This window comes from Lactuca saligna, chromosome 2 (genome assembly GCF_052625555.1).
Source record: "Lactuca saligna cultivar CGN05327 chromosome 2, ASM5262555v1, whole genome shotgun sequence".
Taxonomy (NCBI): Eukaryota; Viridiplantae; Streptophyta; class Magnoliopsida; order Asterales; family Asteraceae; genus Lactuca; species Lactuca saligna.
Genome location: NC_136418.1, coordinates 183,540,116 through 183,555,472, shown reverse-complemented (window position 1 = coordinate 183,555,472; position 15,357 = coordinate 183,540,116). Strand labels below are relative to the sequence as shown.

The 15,357-nt window shown below is 38.1% G+C and overlaps 1 protein-coding gene, 1 long non-coding RNA gene and 1 other non-coding gene across 3 annotated transcripts; all 3 read right to left on the bottom strand.

The window, feature by feature from the left end:
• Positions 1-296: 296 nt before the first annotated feature.
• Positions 297-2,261, bottom strand: LOC145029419 (uncharacterized). The gene is made up of 2 exons (XR_013676525.1): positions 894-2,261; positions 297-642 (listed from the first exon to the last, which is right to left on the bottom strand). It is a non-coding gene; the product is annotated as an uncharacterized LOC145029419 (long non-coding RNA).
• A 513-nt stretch (positions 2,262-2,774) lies between these two features.
• G3PP1 (putative glycerol-3-phosphate transporter 1) lies at positions 2,775-5,642 on the bottom strand. Its single transcript, XM_078977172.1, has 3 exons — positions 5,468-5,642; positions 3,677-4,718; positions 2,775-3,576 (listed from the first exon to the last, which is right to left on the bottom strand). Exons 2-3 carry the CDS (start codon positions 4,653-4,655, stop codon positions 3,011-3,013), a joined length of 1,545 nt encoding a protein of 514 aa, XP_078833298.1. The 5' UTR covers positions 4,656-4,718; positions 5,468-5,642; the 3' UTR covers positions 2,775-3,010.
• Positions 5,643-7,590: 1,948 nt separating this feature from the next.
• LOC145033086 (U6 spliceosomal RNA) lies at positions 7,591-7,693 on the bottom strand. The gene has a single exon (XR_013677329.1). It is a non-coding gene; the product is annotated as a U6 spliceosomal RNA (small nuclear RNA).
• Between the last annotated feature and the right edge of the window lie 7,664 nt (positions 7,694-15,357).

Here is a 15,357-nt window from a genome sequence, read left to right as displayed (position 1 = left end):
TGGGGCGGAACATGAGCATGAAAGAAAAAGTGTGGAAGACATTATTGATTGTGTGGATCATGCGCTCAAACTTGCCATTTTATTGAGACGTGTGAGGGAAATAAAAATGAAATTAAATTTCATTATTAACACAAAAAGGTTTTAGATGATGATTATTATATTCACCATCGTTGTCACATTGAAGAGATTGAATGTTGGTATGAAATTGGGTTTGAACAAATTTATGAAAATGTTGAAATTTAGCACAAACATCTGATTTGTTTAGTAACGGATACACCCAAAGAAAGTGAGAAAAGTTATCCAAAAAATGATATAGTATTTTATTCCACTTAAACTAGCAATAGGGGATGTCCAAACATCCGAATGAACAATCTGAAAAGGGAATTGAGAAACAAAATTTGGCATACAAAAAGGTAATCTAACATGTTTGCCTAGTGGGAACGAGTGACACAAAGTAGATTTATTATTGTTCGTACAAGGAATCAAATTACTAGAAACTAAATGTTGAAAAACATGGTGACTGGGGTGAGCAAGGCATTGGTGCCACAAAGAAGAACTGACAGAAAGAAGAGCTTGAGCGGTAGGCTGAGTAACGGGATAGAGATCACCAGTGCTATCACATCGGAGAAGGGTGCGCTTGGTCTGAAAAGCAATGACAGAATAACCGAATTCGTCAAAAGAAATTATACATTTATTGTCTCTAGAAATACGATGAACAAAGATTAGATTTTTTTATGATATTAGGTATAATAAGAACATGATTTAAACGTGAAGGACAAAACCAATACGAACACGGAAGAATCGTGTCTATGGATGCTTTTACGGGAATGAGAGACCCATCACCGAATAAAACAGACGAAGATAAATCATTATTTTAACAGAATCAAGGATACCTTAATCCGAATGAATGTGAGTTGTGGCCCCGGAGTCCATGAACCAGTTAGGTTGGGAAAATAGAGGGGTTAAAGTCATTGTGTTGAACATCTGTCGGAGGGGAGTGGGCTAGTCTGATGTAGTAGGAGAGACAAAAGCCTGCTGAGTTTGTTGTGGACCGAAATTAGCCCAATGTTTTTGATGATGAGGCTGTTGGGCTGACTGGGGAGTTGGGAAAATGTTGGCCTGATTGGCATTGGGCCTAACAGTAGAGAAAAGTTGATGAGTTGGCCCAAACGAAAGAGGGGACCACCCCCAAGGAGACTAAACATATTATGTTTGTTGTTGTCTTGCACCTCGATTACCCCCACGAGAATTACTTCGACCTCCACAAAAGGATTAACCACTTGATCGAACATCATCCAAAGTCAGAAGAGGCTTCTGGAACCAGATGAATGTAGCGACACTACCAAGACCATTTAGGGAATAAAGAAGAATATTTCTTTCAGGTACTGCAGCTTCTATGTTGCTTAACAAATCCGAGATTCTTTTGATACAAGTAAAATAATTATCAATAGTGGAGCCTCCAGTAGTTATTGTTCTCAATTCATCTAGTTCCATGACACGGTTCTCTTTATGATCCCGAAAGAATTTTTCTATATCACTCCACACATCATAGGCGGTAACACTTTTTTTCTAAGAATTTGTGTTGGAAGAGATTGGATAATAGTAACGTAAATCCAAGATTTAACAATTGCATCACGTTCTTCCCACTCCTCTTTCTCAACAACGATTGCAGCAACAACGGTGACATCTGGTTGGGTATAAAGGAGGTAGAAGAAACAGTAGGAAGCGTTGGAGATGTTTGATTACTCCAAAACCCTTGCAGTGGGTCTCAAATAGTTCGCCCCAAGCTCATAATTCATGTGATCAAGATCTAGCACAAGAGGTATATAAGACTTGATATCGTGATTCCATATGACTTTTCAGAAAGCTTATTTTTTCTGCAGCAGATATCTTGAACGAAGAAGAAAGAGGTGAAGATGATTGAACGATGGGTGAAATAGAAGAGGCAAACACATGATCAATCGACAGATCAGAAGAGATTGTCGAAGGTTTTGAGAGAGAGAGAGAGAGAGAGGATTAGGTTTAACCGTGTTGCTCTGATACCATGCTATTGGTATAATTTCCCATGAAAACGAACCTCTCTCATTAAAACATATAAATACAAATACAAAATGGGCTTATTATCTTATATGCTAAATACAAAATATATACAGAGATACAATAATACCGTAACAAGGAGAGTTTTTATTAGCTCTAAGTACACACGTATGATAAAGCTGATAAGTCCAATCTGAAAATTCTAGAGGGGTTTAGATTTACGTAGAAATTTGGTGGAATAGGTATTGAAAAGTGGTTATTGACATTGAAAGCTTAGGGACCGTGGTATTAATGGTCCTGTTTTTTTTTTTTTTTTTTTTCGTATTAACAAAACAATGGATTACGATTGTCGTTAAAACTAGAACCACAAAGACATAATTTTCTATTCACAAAAACACATACACAGCTAGTTTTGCCTTTTCATTCAAACACGGAGCCATTTTTCAACATTTTCATACCACGTAACACGTCAACCACAACCCTATCTCTCACTTCTCACTATCATAATATTATTTAAAATCACATCATGTTCTTTTATATATATAAACCGATAATGTTCCAGTTCTAGATGTCATTATCTCTATTATACAAAAAAGAAAAAAAAATACATAAAAAATACAACAAATAAAAACTAGAAAACGATTGAATAACGACGATTTGAACCATAGTTTCTTAAATATTATGATCCAAAAATCATCAAACTAAATGTTTAATGTTTAAATATTATGATCCAAAAATCATCAAACTAAATGTTTAATTTTGATGATGGGGTATTGATTATTACTTGTACAAACATTTCCCCTATCACCTCCTCCATACCCTAAAAATCTTGGAGAAAATACAAATGAATACACGGCCCCTTTCCCTCTTCTTCTCCAAATTTGAAGTAGAGACCATAAATATTTAACAATTTTGCCCAATATCACACATTTTAACAAAATTTTTCATTTTCACCACCAATAACAACAAATGCTCACACTTCTTCCACCGCACCGGAACTAGTGGCACCACCACTCGAACCGCCTCGTGATTCTTGACATTTAGCAGTCACCTCCGCCACCACCAATTTAGTTAGAAACAACCCCGCCACAAACGCCGCTCCCATAAGCATGGTGAAGACCGCACTCCAACTCCGAGTTGAAATGTAGCCCGTCAGCACCGGTCCGATTGCGGCACCAATCGACCCCGTTCCATCGATAATTGCAGTTACAGTCGCCAGTGCCTTAGAGTTTCCCCTCAAAGACTTGTGAGTCCCGAGATCAGCCGAAACCGCAGTTGTGATCAAAGCGTATGGACCGTTAACAAACATCCCGGTGACCAGCATCAGGATGATGTTTATAGACATTGACATATGTCCATAACTTCTGTATAGATACAGCGCAGGGATCGCACAGTACATAAAGCTTGCTGCCGTAATGGCACGAGCCCCTAATCGGTCAGATATATGACCGGCTAGGATTCCTCCTACCACACCCCCTACGTCAAACAATGTGGATAAGTTCCCCGCCGCCTCATTCGATAAATATTCACCATTTATAGCTGCAAATTTCAAAACAAAATAAATTGTTCGGAACAACAAATAATATTCAAGAGATATTTAATAAGATTATATATATTATTGTATATTTGTAACACGTACCTGTGTGACTAATGTAGAACGGAAGCCAGTAGAGAAACGTGTAGGCCACCAATTTGGCAAAAAATAGGCAAAATGCAAAAGGAGCAACCCCTGGAATTTTCCAAGCTTCGATAAATCCAACAGGCTTTCCTTTCTCGTTATCGGGTTTTGAGCTCAATAAATGTTGAGATAATCCCTGCTTTTTAGGCGACCCGGATTCATCTTCATCTTGATTGACTCCCACCGATTCAGGATCAACCGGCAAGAACAGAAAAACCAGAACACCAACAAAAGCGATCATCAAACCGGGAACCACCATTGACCACCCCCACCCGTATTTTAAAAAGTAGGCTGCGATCAATGATCCGGCGATATTTCCGACGGATGTGTGGGCGTTCCAAATACCCATTATGAGTCCTCTCTTACTCTTCCCAAACCAATTCCCGACGACTGAAACTACAGAAGGCCATCCGGTTGACTGAAACAACCCTGCTAACATTTGCACTATCAAGTAGTAGTAGAATAAATGAATGTTTGCCCAGTATCCGACACCGAATAATGAAGTGAATAAACCCGTTCCCAGCATTCCGATTGTTAGAAAGATTCTAAGGTTCATTCGATCGCCGATATGTCCTGAAAAGAACATGCCGACGGCGTATACAAAAAGGAACGCCAAGTCTAGATCTCCGAGCAAACCTGTTCCGTTTGTGCCATTGAATGGGGCCCACCCGTTTCCTAGAACCCATTGAAGTGCGTTAGATCTGTGTAGAAATGCGACTGATTGTAGGGATTCGTCGGGAGTTTGAGGATCGAGGGCGCTTTTGATGATGCTGGTGGTTTTACGGGAAGCATGGTAGCTTGCGTATGCGAGAAACGTAACGATTAGAACAATGGCTTGATGGGATTTGAATGAGATGTTTGATTTCTTGGTGCATTCTACGAATCTGATTCCTGGAGGTTTTGTGTTTCTACTTGATTCTGGTTCTAAAATGGAACCCATTGATGTATTACTATTTACTGCTTCCAAACTTCAATTTTCTTTTCCTCCACCGAGTTAACGAAGCTGAAAACACGAAGATCGATCACCAAATTATATTTTAATCATTTAAAAAATATTAGTGCAAATTATAATTTAAAAGAACTTCTCCTTAACTTAGATTTATCCCCATCGAAGAAGTTAATGGATGTGAAATCGGATTTATTAAACACACATAACCTATATAAGGCAAAACTCCAAAAAAGTTTGTTTAATAAAATCAAAAATTATTCCTTAAAATCATGGAATTCTCTACCAATCGAATCAATAATCGGAAAACCAATTATTTCCAGTTGATTAAAATAAAAACACAAATACATTATATTGTAAATTAACAGCAAATTTAGTTAAAGCGGATGACAGAAGGAGATTCGATATAGCCGATAAAAGTAAGCAAAAGTAAGAATGAGATTAGTTACCAAAAAGAAAAAAGAAAACAATTCTAGGAATATTTGTTTCGAAATCAACCAAAACAGTGTTAGGTTACCGGATTGATCAGGTCAATCGTCTTGGATTTCCGGTCAATAAATTTCTACTACTCCCGTTAATTGAAGAACTGATATGGAAGATGCTTCCCAAAATTGAATATAAAGAAAACGAAGAACGGGGATAAGATTCAGGGTTTTACTATACGTATTAAATTTGGAAAGATTTACGTCAAAACCGATTAATCTAAATCTGTGGTTTCGATGATGATAAGATCGCAATGAAGATGATGAAACCGAAAACAAATGCAACAAACTCTTAGTCAATTAAAAGGAAGAGAATTAACTTACCTATATGCAAATCGATTGTTTCTCTGTCTAGATTTCCACGATTTTCACTCGTATCTATCTATACACGTATCTATAATCGTCGATCTTCTTCTTCTTCTTCTTCGTTGATTTGTGTGACGAATGCGTTACTAAGTTTCAGCTGTTGGCCTGTTGCTGTAGGTTGCGCAATGGAGAACATCCGATTTTATAGCGTAAAGGTTTTATTTAGTTCAAATGTTCAATTACCATAACGCCCTTGCTTCATCGTCATAATTGCCACTTCATCACGCCAAATATGTTTCAACGGATGGGGTGGAGATTACGATACTACCCTGGGTATGTTGGTAATTTCCCAATGCTAATAATAATCTTTTTGCCATCCAAATATTAATATTTTTTTGCAAGTCATATTATACTACTATGCATTATAATATATCAATTTACTTTTCAAAAAATTAATTGCAATTAATGATAAATTTGAGTTGGTTCAAGTACATACAGTTTTTTTTTTTTTTTTTAATAATAAAAGTTTAATCAAAATAATTTTTGGATTGTGCTATAAGTACTTCCTTAATCAATTTTACCTCTTCTAACATCAATCTAATCAATCTTTTACTTATAACTTAAAATCATCTTTTTACTTTTCTTTTTTTTTTTTTTTTTTTTTTTTCCTTTTTGTTTTTTTGTTAGTTTTTTGTTTTATTATTATTATTATTATTATTAATAATAATTTCGATAACCATATAAAATTCGAACAATATTTTAAATTTGGACAACATTATAAATTTGACCGATATTATAAAATTCAAACGACAAAATAGAATGGAACAAAAGTAAACTTTGTTTTTAATTCACATTACGCACGATGCAAATATAATACCGAACCAATTAATATATCAATGATAAATAAAAACAAAGTTTGTTTTTATTCCGTTGTATATTGTCGTTCGAATCTTATTATGTCGCCTGAATTTTAAACTTTTCACTGAATTTTAAAATGTTGTCTGAATTTTATAATGTTATCGAAATTAATAATAATAATAATAATAATAATAATAATAATAATAAACAAAAACAAAATAAAAAAAAACGAAAAAATCATGTCATAAGGGGGAATTGAAAAAAAAAAGGAGCATTAGCCTAATTTTTTTTCTCATATATTGAGGTGTGTCAATATTATTGAAAAAGAAGGAGCATTAGTCTAATTTTTTTGGGGATAATGACTTAGGAGGGTAATAAGGTTTCCAGCTTGTCCGTATTAGGTCACTAAGATTTTTTTTGTGCGTATTAGACCAATATGGTTGTTATTACCGTTTAAAAATAGTCTTTTTACCGGTTTTAACAGGTAAAAATGATTATTTCTAAACGGTAATAACAACCATATTGGTCTAATACTCACAAAAAAACTTTAGTGACCTAATACGGACAAACTGGAAACCTTATTACCCTCCTAAGTCATTAACCCTAATTATTTAGAAAACATGCTTACTAATCAATGTGAATGATTTGTTTGACTGTAAATAGTTGCTTCCATTTAAACTTATCTCACAACTCTTCCAGAACTTTTAAATCCAGAAACTCATATGATTGATGATCTCCATTACATAAATATGCAACATTTTATCAATAACTTCTTTTTTGTCATTTAAATGTTTACATGAACACATCCATATGTACAAAAACAAAATCTCACTTTGATACCTCCCATCAGTGTCTACATTTGATAACGAATGGAAATATAAAACCAACGGGGACCTGTATAGGATGTCTGTTATCAATTATTTATAAAAAGCAAAACCACAACATGAACTAAGAAACTGAAGTTGCAAAATGAATAAAAAAATCAACACATAAACAAATACAAACATACTATATACAACACATAAACGGAAGTTTATAAAGCATGAAACTTAATGATAGGAAAAGTAAAAAACTTAAATGAGACTTTATATAAAGAAAGATCACCCTTACTTGCGAGAAATGGTTGAAGATATCAACAAGAAGATCAATATGACCATAGAATCCACATGTTGTCTGATCATGACTTCAGTAGATGAACTACTGAAACGTAAGAATTGCAATTGAATTCTATTAGTATTTGAAAAAGGAATCAGGGTTCCAGAGTAGACGACGAAAGGTTAAAAAATATTTTGGACCATTTCTCGATTTGTGTGTGTCATCCTTGCGCAGGGGCCATGCTAATCTTCTCTGTATCGTTCCAATTTTATCGGATGTCCCCAAAGGGACGATTATAAATGAAGAGCTTCGCCATATAGAGGAGTAGCAGGTTATATGGGACGACGCGAGTTCTAAACGAAGTAGTTTACTGTTGATGGTCATATATTCTCAATGTCTTTAAAATTAGGGTTAATGACTTAGAAAGATAATAAGGTTTCCAGTTTGTCCATATTAGGTCACTAAGGTTTTTTTGTGCGTATTAAACCAATATGATTGTTATTACCGTTTAGAAATAGTCCTTTTTAACCGTTAAAAGGACTATTTATAAACGGTAATAATAACCATATTGGTCTAATACGCACAAAAAAAAATTTTAGTAACCTAATACGGACAAACTGAAAACCTTATTACCCTCCTAAGTTATTATCCCAATTGTTTTGCTCCTTAATATAAATTAAGGTGTGTCAATATTATTGGTTCGATACTTGCCGTAACATTTATAGAAGGAAAGTCCGAAATTTGACCTTGTGTAGGAAGATAAAATCATGATGGCCAATTGATGTTTAAGTTTTGTTTTTATCATCGACAACGTGATGGGACATATAATACCAGCTTATAGTAGGAAAAATTTGCACTAGTTTTTCAATTTATCGGTCAATAATTGTATTCAATGTTTATTGTTATTATTTAAAGAAGTAGGGTTATTCTCTCTCTCTCTCTCTCTCTCTCTCTCTCTATATATATATATATATATATATATATATATATATATATATATATATATATATATATATATATATATATATATATATATATATCAAAAAAATTATTTGGATTAAACATTTATTCTATATACATACTCCTATTTATTATTATTCGTACCTCGCATTTAGCTTTTTATTTTTAGGAAATTGATTAATCTAATCATATTTTCAGTATTTTTTTTAAAAAAAAATAACCACTATAAAATACATTTTTTTACAAAATAATCATTATTTCCGATATGGGTCATTTCGGAGTCCATTTCGAACTGTGTACCTCGGCCGGTCCATCAAAGACCTTCTAGAATGCCTATTCCGAGCTAATCGAATTGTTTTGGATCTCGATTAACAAAACCATGTTCTGGATTTTATTTCGACAAATTTCGAATCTCGATTTACAAACTCATACAAACATATTTCGGGCACTACTAAACATTTCAGAGTTAAGATATAGAACACGATCTTCATGAGTTTTTTTATTTTACGGGTATGTTTTTTACTTTTACACTTTTAGTAGTTTAATTTTAAGATTATTGTTCTTAGTAACTTAGAACATAACACAAAGAACATGTATGAAATTCACATAATGCGTTCTGGACTAGTAATACATGTTAATATTAGATTTATGACCAACCCAAAACTAGTTTAACTATTTATACTAGGGTATTATACATCAAAAATTTGTATTTCAGAACAAAAAAATACCATTTCGTAATGTTCAAAATGCGAGGAACTAGTCTGGAACACAAAGTGTAACATCCCGATCCCTAGGAATAAGATTTAGTAGTTTAAAAGCCAAATTTCCCTTGGAACTCGTCGGGTTGATGGCCTCAACTCGACATGTTGAAAGGCCTTGGGACGCGCATCTTTTTGGACCAACTCGACGAGTTGGAGAGGCAAACTCAATGAGTTGGTGGCTAATTATGAATACCAAATTTTTAGGGTGTTGCACTTTATTTAAAGGCATTAAGTCCCATTAATGGCCTCCCTATCTGCCTCCTCTGTCCAGAAACCCTAGTTTTCGTGCATCCTCTCCCAAGTTGAGTGTGTGAGCTTGAAGAGTTGGTCCTTTTGGTGTTCTTTTGAAGGAACTTGAGGTTAGAAGTGTTTATATTGAAGGGAAGGTTTCAGATCCAGAAACTCTTTGAGTATTGTAGTTCTTTTGAGGTAAAATGTCGACAACTTGCTTATCTATTGCTTAATCTCATCCTTGGAAGTCTATTGTCATATTTGGCTCATTTTTTTGGATTGTTTATGGGTTGAGTATATCATGAAGTTATCACTTCAGATCTAGACGTTTTTTTGGCCTCATTGGACTTAAAGTTTCAAGCTTTATCAAGTTCTAGGCCTCCTTCATGCTTTAGGTCACTTATTAAGCCTTCATTTAATTTTGGAGCCTCTTTATGACATGGATAGATGCAAATTTAGCAACTTTACGTGGTTTTCCAGCTCTTGGGTACCAGATCCACATTTTAAAGCGTTAGACTTGATGAAAAAGGACTGAATGTGTTAAGCTGGGAAAACTAGCCGAGTTTTCCAGCCAACTCGGCAAGTGTGCTAAGGTTTTTATGATTCTCTAAATATTGTAGGAACTCGACGAGCTGGTAGGTGCACTTGACGAGTTGGGTTAACATGGAATGTTGACCTTGACCGTTGACTGTTGACTTTGACAATGGTTGACCAAGTTTGGATTTTGAGGGCATTTTGGGTATTTCAGAGTTTGATGGAACTAGTAACATGGTGCTTGTAGGCATTCGAGTCAGGAGCTGAGATTTGGGAGTTGGATCTTATCAGTCAGCGTTGCTTGTGAGGTGAGTTTTCCTCACTATACTTACTGGGTCGAAGGCACCAAGGCCGACCCATTGGATTGCTACCATGATTACTGTCTGATGCTATGTGTATGGATCTATTAGATCTGTATTCCGATTATAGAATAATGATATGCTTAGTGATCTGTTAGATCTGTTTGACTAACTGTGCATGCTAGCTAGTACTTGATATGATATTTGTTGTTATGTTATGTGTGGTTGGGTTGAGGCAGTCCTGCTTTGTGTTGAAGGCCAATAGACCCAAGGAGCCCTGGATAGACTGAAGGATGAAGGTGGCGTACCAATCAGACTAAAGGCCTGGAGAGCATACCAGTTAGACTGAAGGTCGGTGGGGTATTCCAGTCAGGCTGAAGGCTCTATATGCATGTTGTTTATTGTATTGTTTTGGTTTTGTTGTGTGCTTGTATTTTTGGGGAACTCACTAAGCTTTGGGCTTACATTTTTGGATTATGTTTCAGGTTCTTCCGAGGATCACGGAAAGGCAAAGGCATGATTGTGTACCTCCTCATGTTTTTATTTCATGATTTTGGGATTTCTCTGATGTTGAACTTATTTTGAAAACAATTTGTAAACATTGATGGTTTGTGGTTTATTTTTAAAGTTTGAAATTTTCAAGAACTTTTTGAATGTTACATTTTGGTATCAGAACCTTGGTTTGAGTGAATTGGAGGAATACTCGTGTGAATCCAGTCTCAAACTAAGGAAAATATTTTTTTAATGATTTTCAAAAGGTTTTAAAAATAAACAAGGAGGATGCGATGTGTAGGATCAGCTGGAGCTAGTAAGTAGACCCCAAAATACCATATTATTATTTGATATTATGATATATTAGAACAACATGCTAGTGATAGGATAGGGATCCTCAGGAATCGTATGATAGAATTGACTGATATTTAATGCCTTATCTTGTGTAGAGTAACTCATTGATTATTGTGTGAATCTTTCGTGTGTGAACTAGCTATTAAATGAATGCGTTAAGACACATACTGTATGTGTTAAAGGGTCTTAGGCTAGAAGATTTGGTTTTGCTGCGCAACTCTTTTTTGAGTCCAACCGTTGTGGGATTGGACCCTTTAGCCTAAGGTTGTTTAAGTAATGTGGTATGTGATAATGTTCATGCAATAGCTATCTTGCACCAATGGAGATTCATGTGGCATTTGGTGGTAGGATAGGATATGTGGAGTTAGCCATCCAGTCATGAGAGAGTTAGCCTTCTCTCTAGGGAGTGAGGATTGAGTGTTCAACTATGCTTATGAGTATTGTTAGGATATTTTGATGATCCTTGAGATAAATACGGGTAGGTGTGGAAGGTAGTATGGGTCCGTACTACTGAAAGCATAGGACCCATACGTGTGGCAAGGAAGTCACAAGCCTTAGGGATTTTTCGGGAGTTGGTTCCCTATTATAATACGTTGATTATCTGATATCTTCCTAGTGTATTTTCAGTATGGTGACTACGAGACGATTTGAGATCGGTTTCGGATCAGTGTCGAGAGTCGGCAGGCAGACTGGGTCAGATGAGTTGGATGTCAGGATCATGGAGATCCTCCGCGAGGAAGGTGTGACCATCATTAAGGATCAGATAGCAAAGTTGTTTGGGTCTATTAAGACTGCAATGATGGAGCTTTTTCATGAGAGATACGCAACCATTGTTGAGACTGCTGTTGTTACAGCCTTCGCAGCCGTAGCCGCTGCAGGTGTTGGACCAGGTCGGGTCTTTCAGTATCAAGACTTCGATAATATGAATCCTCGGACCTTAGAGGGAGTTCAGGACCCGATTATATCCATGAGGTGGCTATCTGACGTTGGGGGATGCTTTTTCACATTCTCATGCCCAGCTGACCAGAAGGTCAGGTGTGCTCTGAACCTTTTGAGGTCCGGAGCGAAGGATTAATGGAGACTTTTTACTGGATCATATTCAGCTGACCAGAGGGTTGCAGTATCTTGGGATCTGTTCGTGGAGATGTTCCATGCTTGTTATGTGCTGAGGGTTGAGCGTGAGAGGTTGGCTCAGGAATTTTTGGATTTGAGGCAAAGATCGGAGTGGGTGATGGAGATCACCCAGATGTTTACTGAGAGGGCCTTGTTGTTTTTGCCCTGATTTTGCTTCGGAGAAGGCTTAGATGACCCGTTACTTGAGCATGCGCAAGACGGATATCCGACAGTTTTTTTCTACCAAGCGGTGTGCTACTTTACTAGAGTTGCATGAGGCCGCTAGGTGGCGTGTTCTTGAGATAGAGCTTTAGTTGAGGGAGCGGAGGCCGGCCCAGGCACAGTCGCAGCTGGTACCAAAGCGGTTCAAGGCCGCTGATTCTAGGTCCGGGGGTCCGCGAGGCCACACTTGTGGGAAGTGCAGAAAGGTTCATGACGGGGCTTGTAGATTAGGAGGGGTATGTTATAAGTGTTGCATAGTGGGGGACTATGCAAGGGATTAATGCCAGCCAGCCCCAGTTCAAAGTGCGAGGATTTGCTATCATTGTGTTCAGGTTAGCCATGTGAAGGTCAACTGTCTGTCGCTCGACGCCAAGCCAACGCAGGCCCCCGCGCCAACGCTATTGAGGATTGCAGATGCACGCCAGGTGAAGGTGGAGCCCCCGAAGGCTCGTGGTCGTGCTTTTCAGATCACTGCCGAGGAGGTTAGAGCCTCTCCAAATGTCATAGCTAGTATGTTTGTATCCCTCATCTTATTGATTATGTTTATTTTATGCTTATTTGTTTGTACCTTTGGTAGGTACATTTCTAGTGCTGTTTAACTTGGGTGCTATTCGGTCATTTGTTTCTCGATATTTCATTAGGGAGTTTGCTTTACCCATAGGGGAGTTGGAGTGTTCATTGCGAGTTTCTATCACCAATTAGAACGGGGGTTCTGCTTCGTCCATTATTCAGGGTTGAGTTCTGGAGATCTTTGAGGTATCCTTTCCAATTAATTTGATTTTGATTCCCATGAGGGATGTTTGCGTGATTGTGGGTATGGATTGGCTGAGCCGTTTCGGTGCCATGATCGAGTGCGAGGGTCAGCACGTTGTATTTCGAACCCCAAGTGGGGGAGAACTGGTTATTTATAGAAAGGGCACCAGGTTAGGTTCAGGGTTCTGTTCAAAAGCCAGGGCTCGGCAGTATATTGAGCACGGGTGTGTAGGTTGCTTGGCTTATGTGGTGGACATGCGGGTTAGGGATCAGGTGTCGGTTGTTGATGTTCCAGTTGTTAGGTAATTCACTAATGTATTCCCAGAGTAGTTACCCGGTGTGCCTCCTAAGAGGTAGGTTGAGTTCAAGATCTACCTTGTGCCAAGTGCAACCCCTATTCCTAAGGCTTCGTACTGATTGGCACTGCCTGAGATGCAAGAGCTATCATCTCAGATGCAGGAGCTTCTAGGCAAGCTGTTCATCCATCCGAGCAGTTCTCCATGGGGGGCACCGATTCTATTTGTCAGGAAGAAGAAAGGTTTGTAACGGATTTTCATCGATTATAGGGAGATGAACAAGTTGACAATAAAGAACCATTATCCCCTTTTGAGGATTGATGATCTCTTTGATCAGTTGCAGGGAGCATCTTGGTTCTCCAAGATTGATATGAGGTCTAGGTACCATTAGGTCAGAGTGAGGGAGGAGGACATAGAGAAGACCACGTTCTGGACTCGTTATGGGCATTACAAATTCGTGGTGATGCCATATGGGCTCACCAATGCGCTTGTGATATTTATGGGTTTGATGAATCGGTTTTGTAGGTCGATGCTTAATCGCTCAGTTATTGTGTTCCTTGATGATATCTTGGTGTATTCTAAGACCAGAGAGCATGATGAGGATCATCTTTGCGAGCTTCTAGGGGTTTTGAGGCGAGAACGTCTTTATGTTAAGTTCTCGAAGTGAGACTTTTAGTTGTGATAGGTTTAGTTCCTTGGACACCTCATTAACCAAGATGGGATTTTGGTCCATCCGGCCAAAATCGAGGCGGTGATGCAGTGGGAGGTTCTGAAATCTCCCTCAGATATTAGGAGTTTTTTGGGTTTGGTAGGGTACTATCCAAGATTTATTAAACATTTCTCCAAGAATACAGTACCCCTCACTCGTCTGACGAGGAAGGGGTGGATTTATTAAGGGGGAGGGGGTGAGCAACAGTCCGCATTTGAGACCCTTCGTCAGAGACTTTGCGAGACCCCAATTTTGACGACCCCAGAGGGAATTGAGGATTCTATGGTTTTCTGTGATGTATCCATCACCGGCTTGAGAGCAGTTCTCATGCGGAGAGAACAGGTGATAGCTTATGCTTCGTGACAGTTGAGGCCGCATGAGACGAGATATCCCACACACGATCTTGAGTTGGGGCCGGTGGTTTTTGCCCTCAAGATTTAGAGAAATTACCTTTATGGATTCCGTTGTACTATCTACACATACCACAAGAGTTTGAGGTATATTATGGATTAGCCTAACCTAAACATGAGGCAATGCAGGTGGTTGGATGTAGTCAAGGATTATGACTGCGAGATCATTTTCCATTCGGGTAAAGCGAATGTGGTGGAGGATGCTCTGAGGCACAAGTCGGTTGGATCTTCTGTTCCATTGACATGTATAAGGATATATGTGGATTCTCCACTTGTGGGTTTGATTAGGGAGGCTTAGACTGAGGGTGTTCGAGAGGAGAATTGGAAGATTGAGAGGATCAGGGGTGAGATTACCAGATTTGTTCTAGATAGTCGTGGGTTGTTGACCCGTTGCAGTCAGGTATGGGTCCCGATGTCTGGTGGGGTCATATAGATCGTGCTGGAGGAGGCTCATAAGTCCTGCTTCTCTATTCACTCGGGGGCCACCAAGGTGTATCGGGATATGAGATTGAGTTATTGGTGGTTGTGCATGAAGAGAAAGATTGCGTCGAGAGATGCTTGACCTGCAGGATGGTCAAGGCCGAGCATCAGAAGCTGCATGGAAAACTGCAGCCTCTGGAGGTTCCCATGTGGAAAAGAGATCAGATATCAATGGACTTTATCACCAAGTTGCCGAAGACGACAAAAGGTTTTGATGATATTTGGTTCATCGTGGACCGATTGATCAAGAGTGCCTACTTCCTGGCAATTCGGGAAAGTTCATCATCCGAGAAGTTAGCTGATGTGTATATTGATGAGATAGCTTCTCGCCATGGGGTTCC

Excerpts from the sequence above, each read along its gene's own strand:
- G3PP1 (XM_078977172.1), bottom strand. The coding sequence starts at position 4,655 with ATGGGTTCCATTTTAGAACCAGAATCAAGTAGAAACACAAAACCTCCA. Across the intron at positions 3,577-3,676 it reads GTTCTACATTAGTCACACAG|CTATAAATGGTGAATATTTA; the intron begins GTACGTGTTACA and ends TGAAATTTGCAG.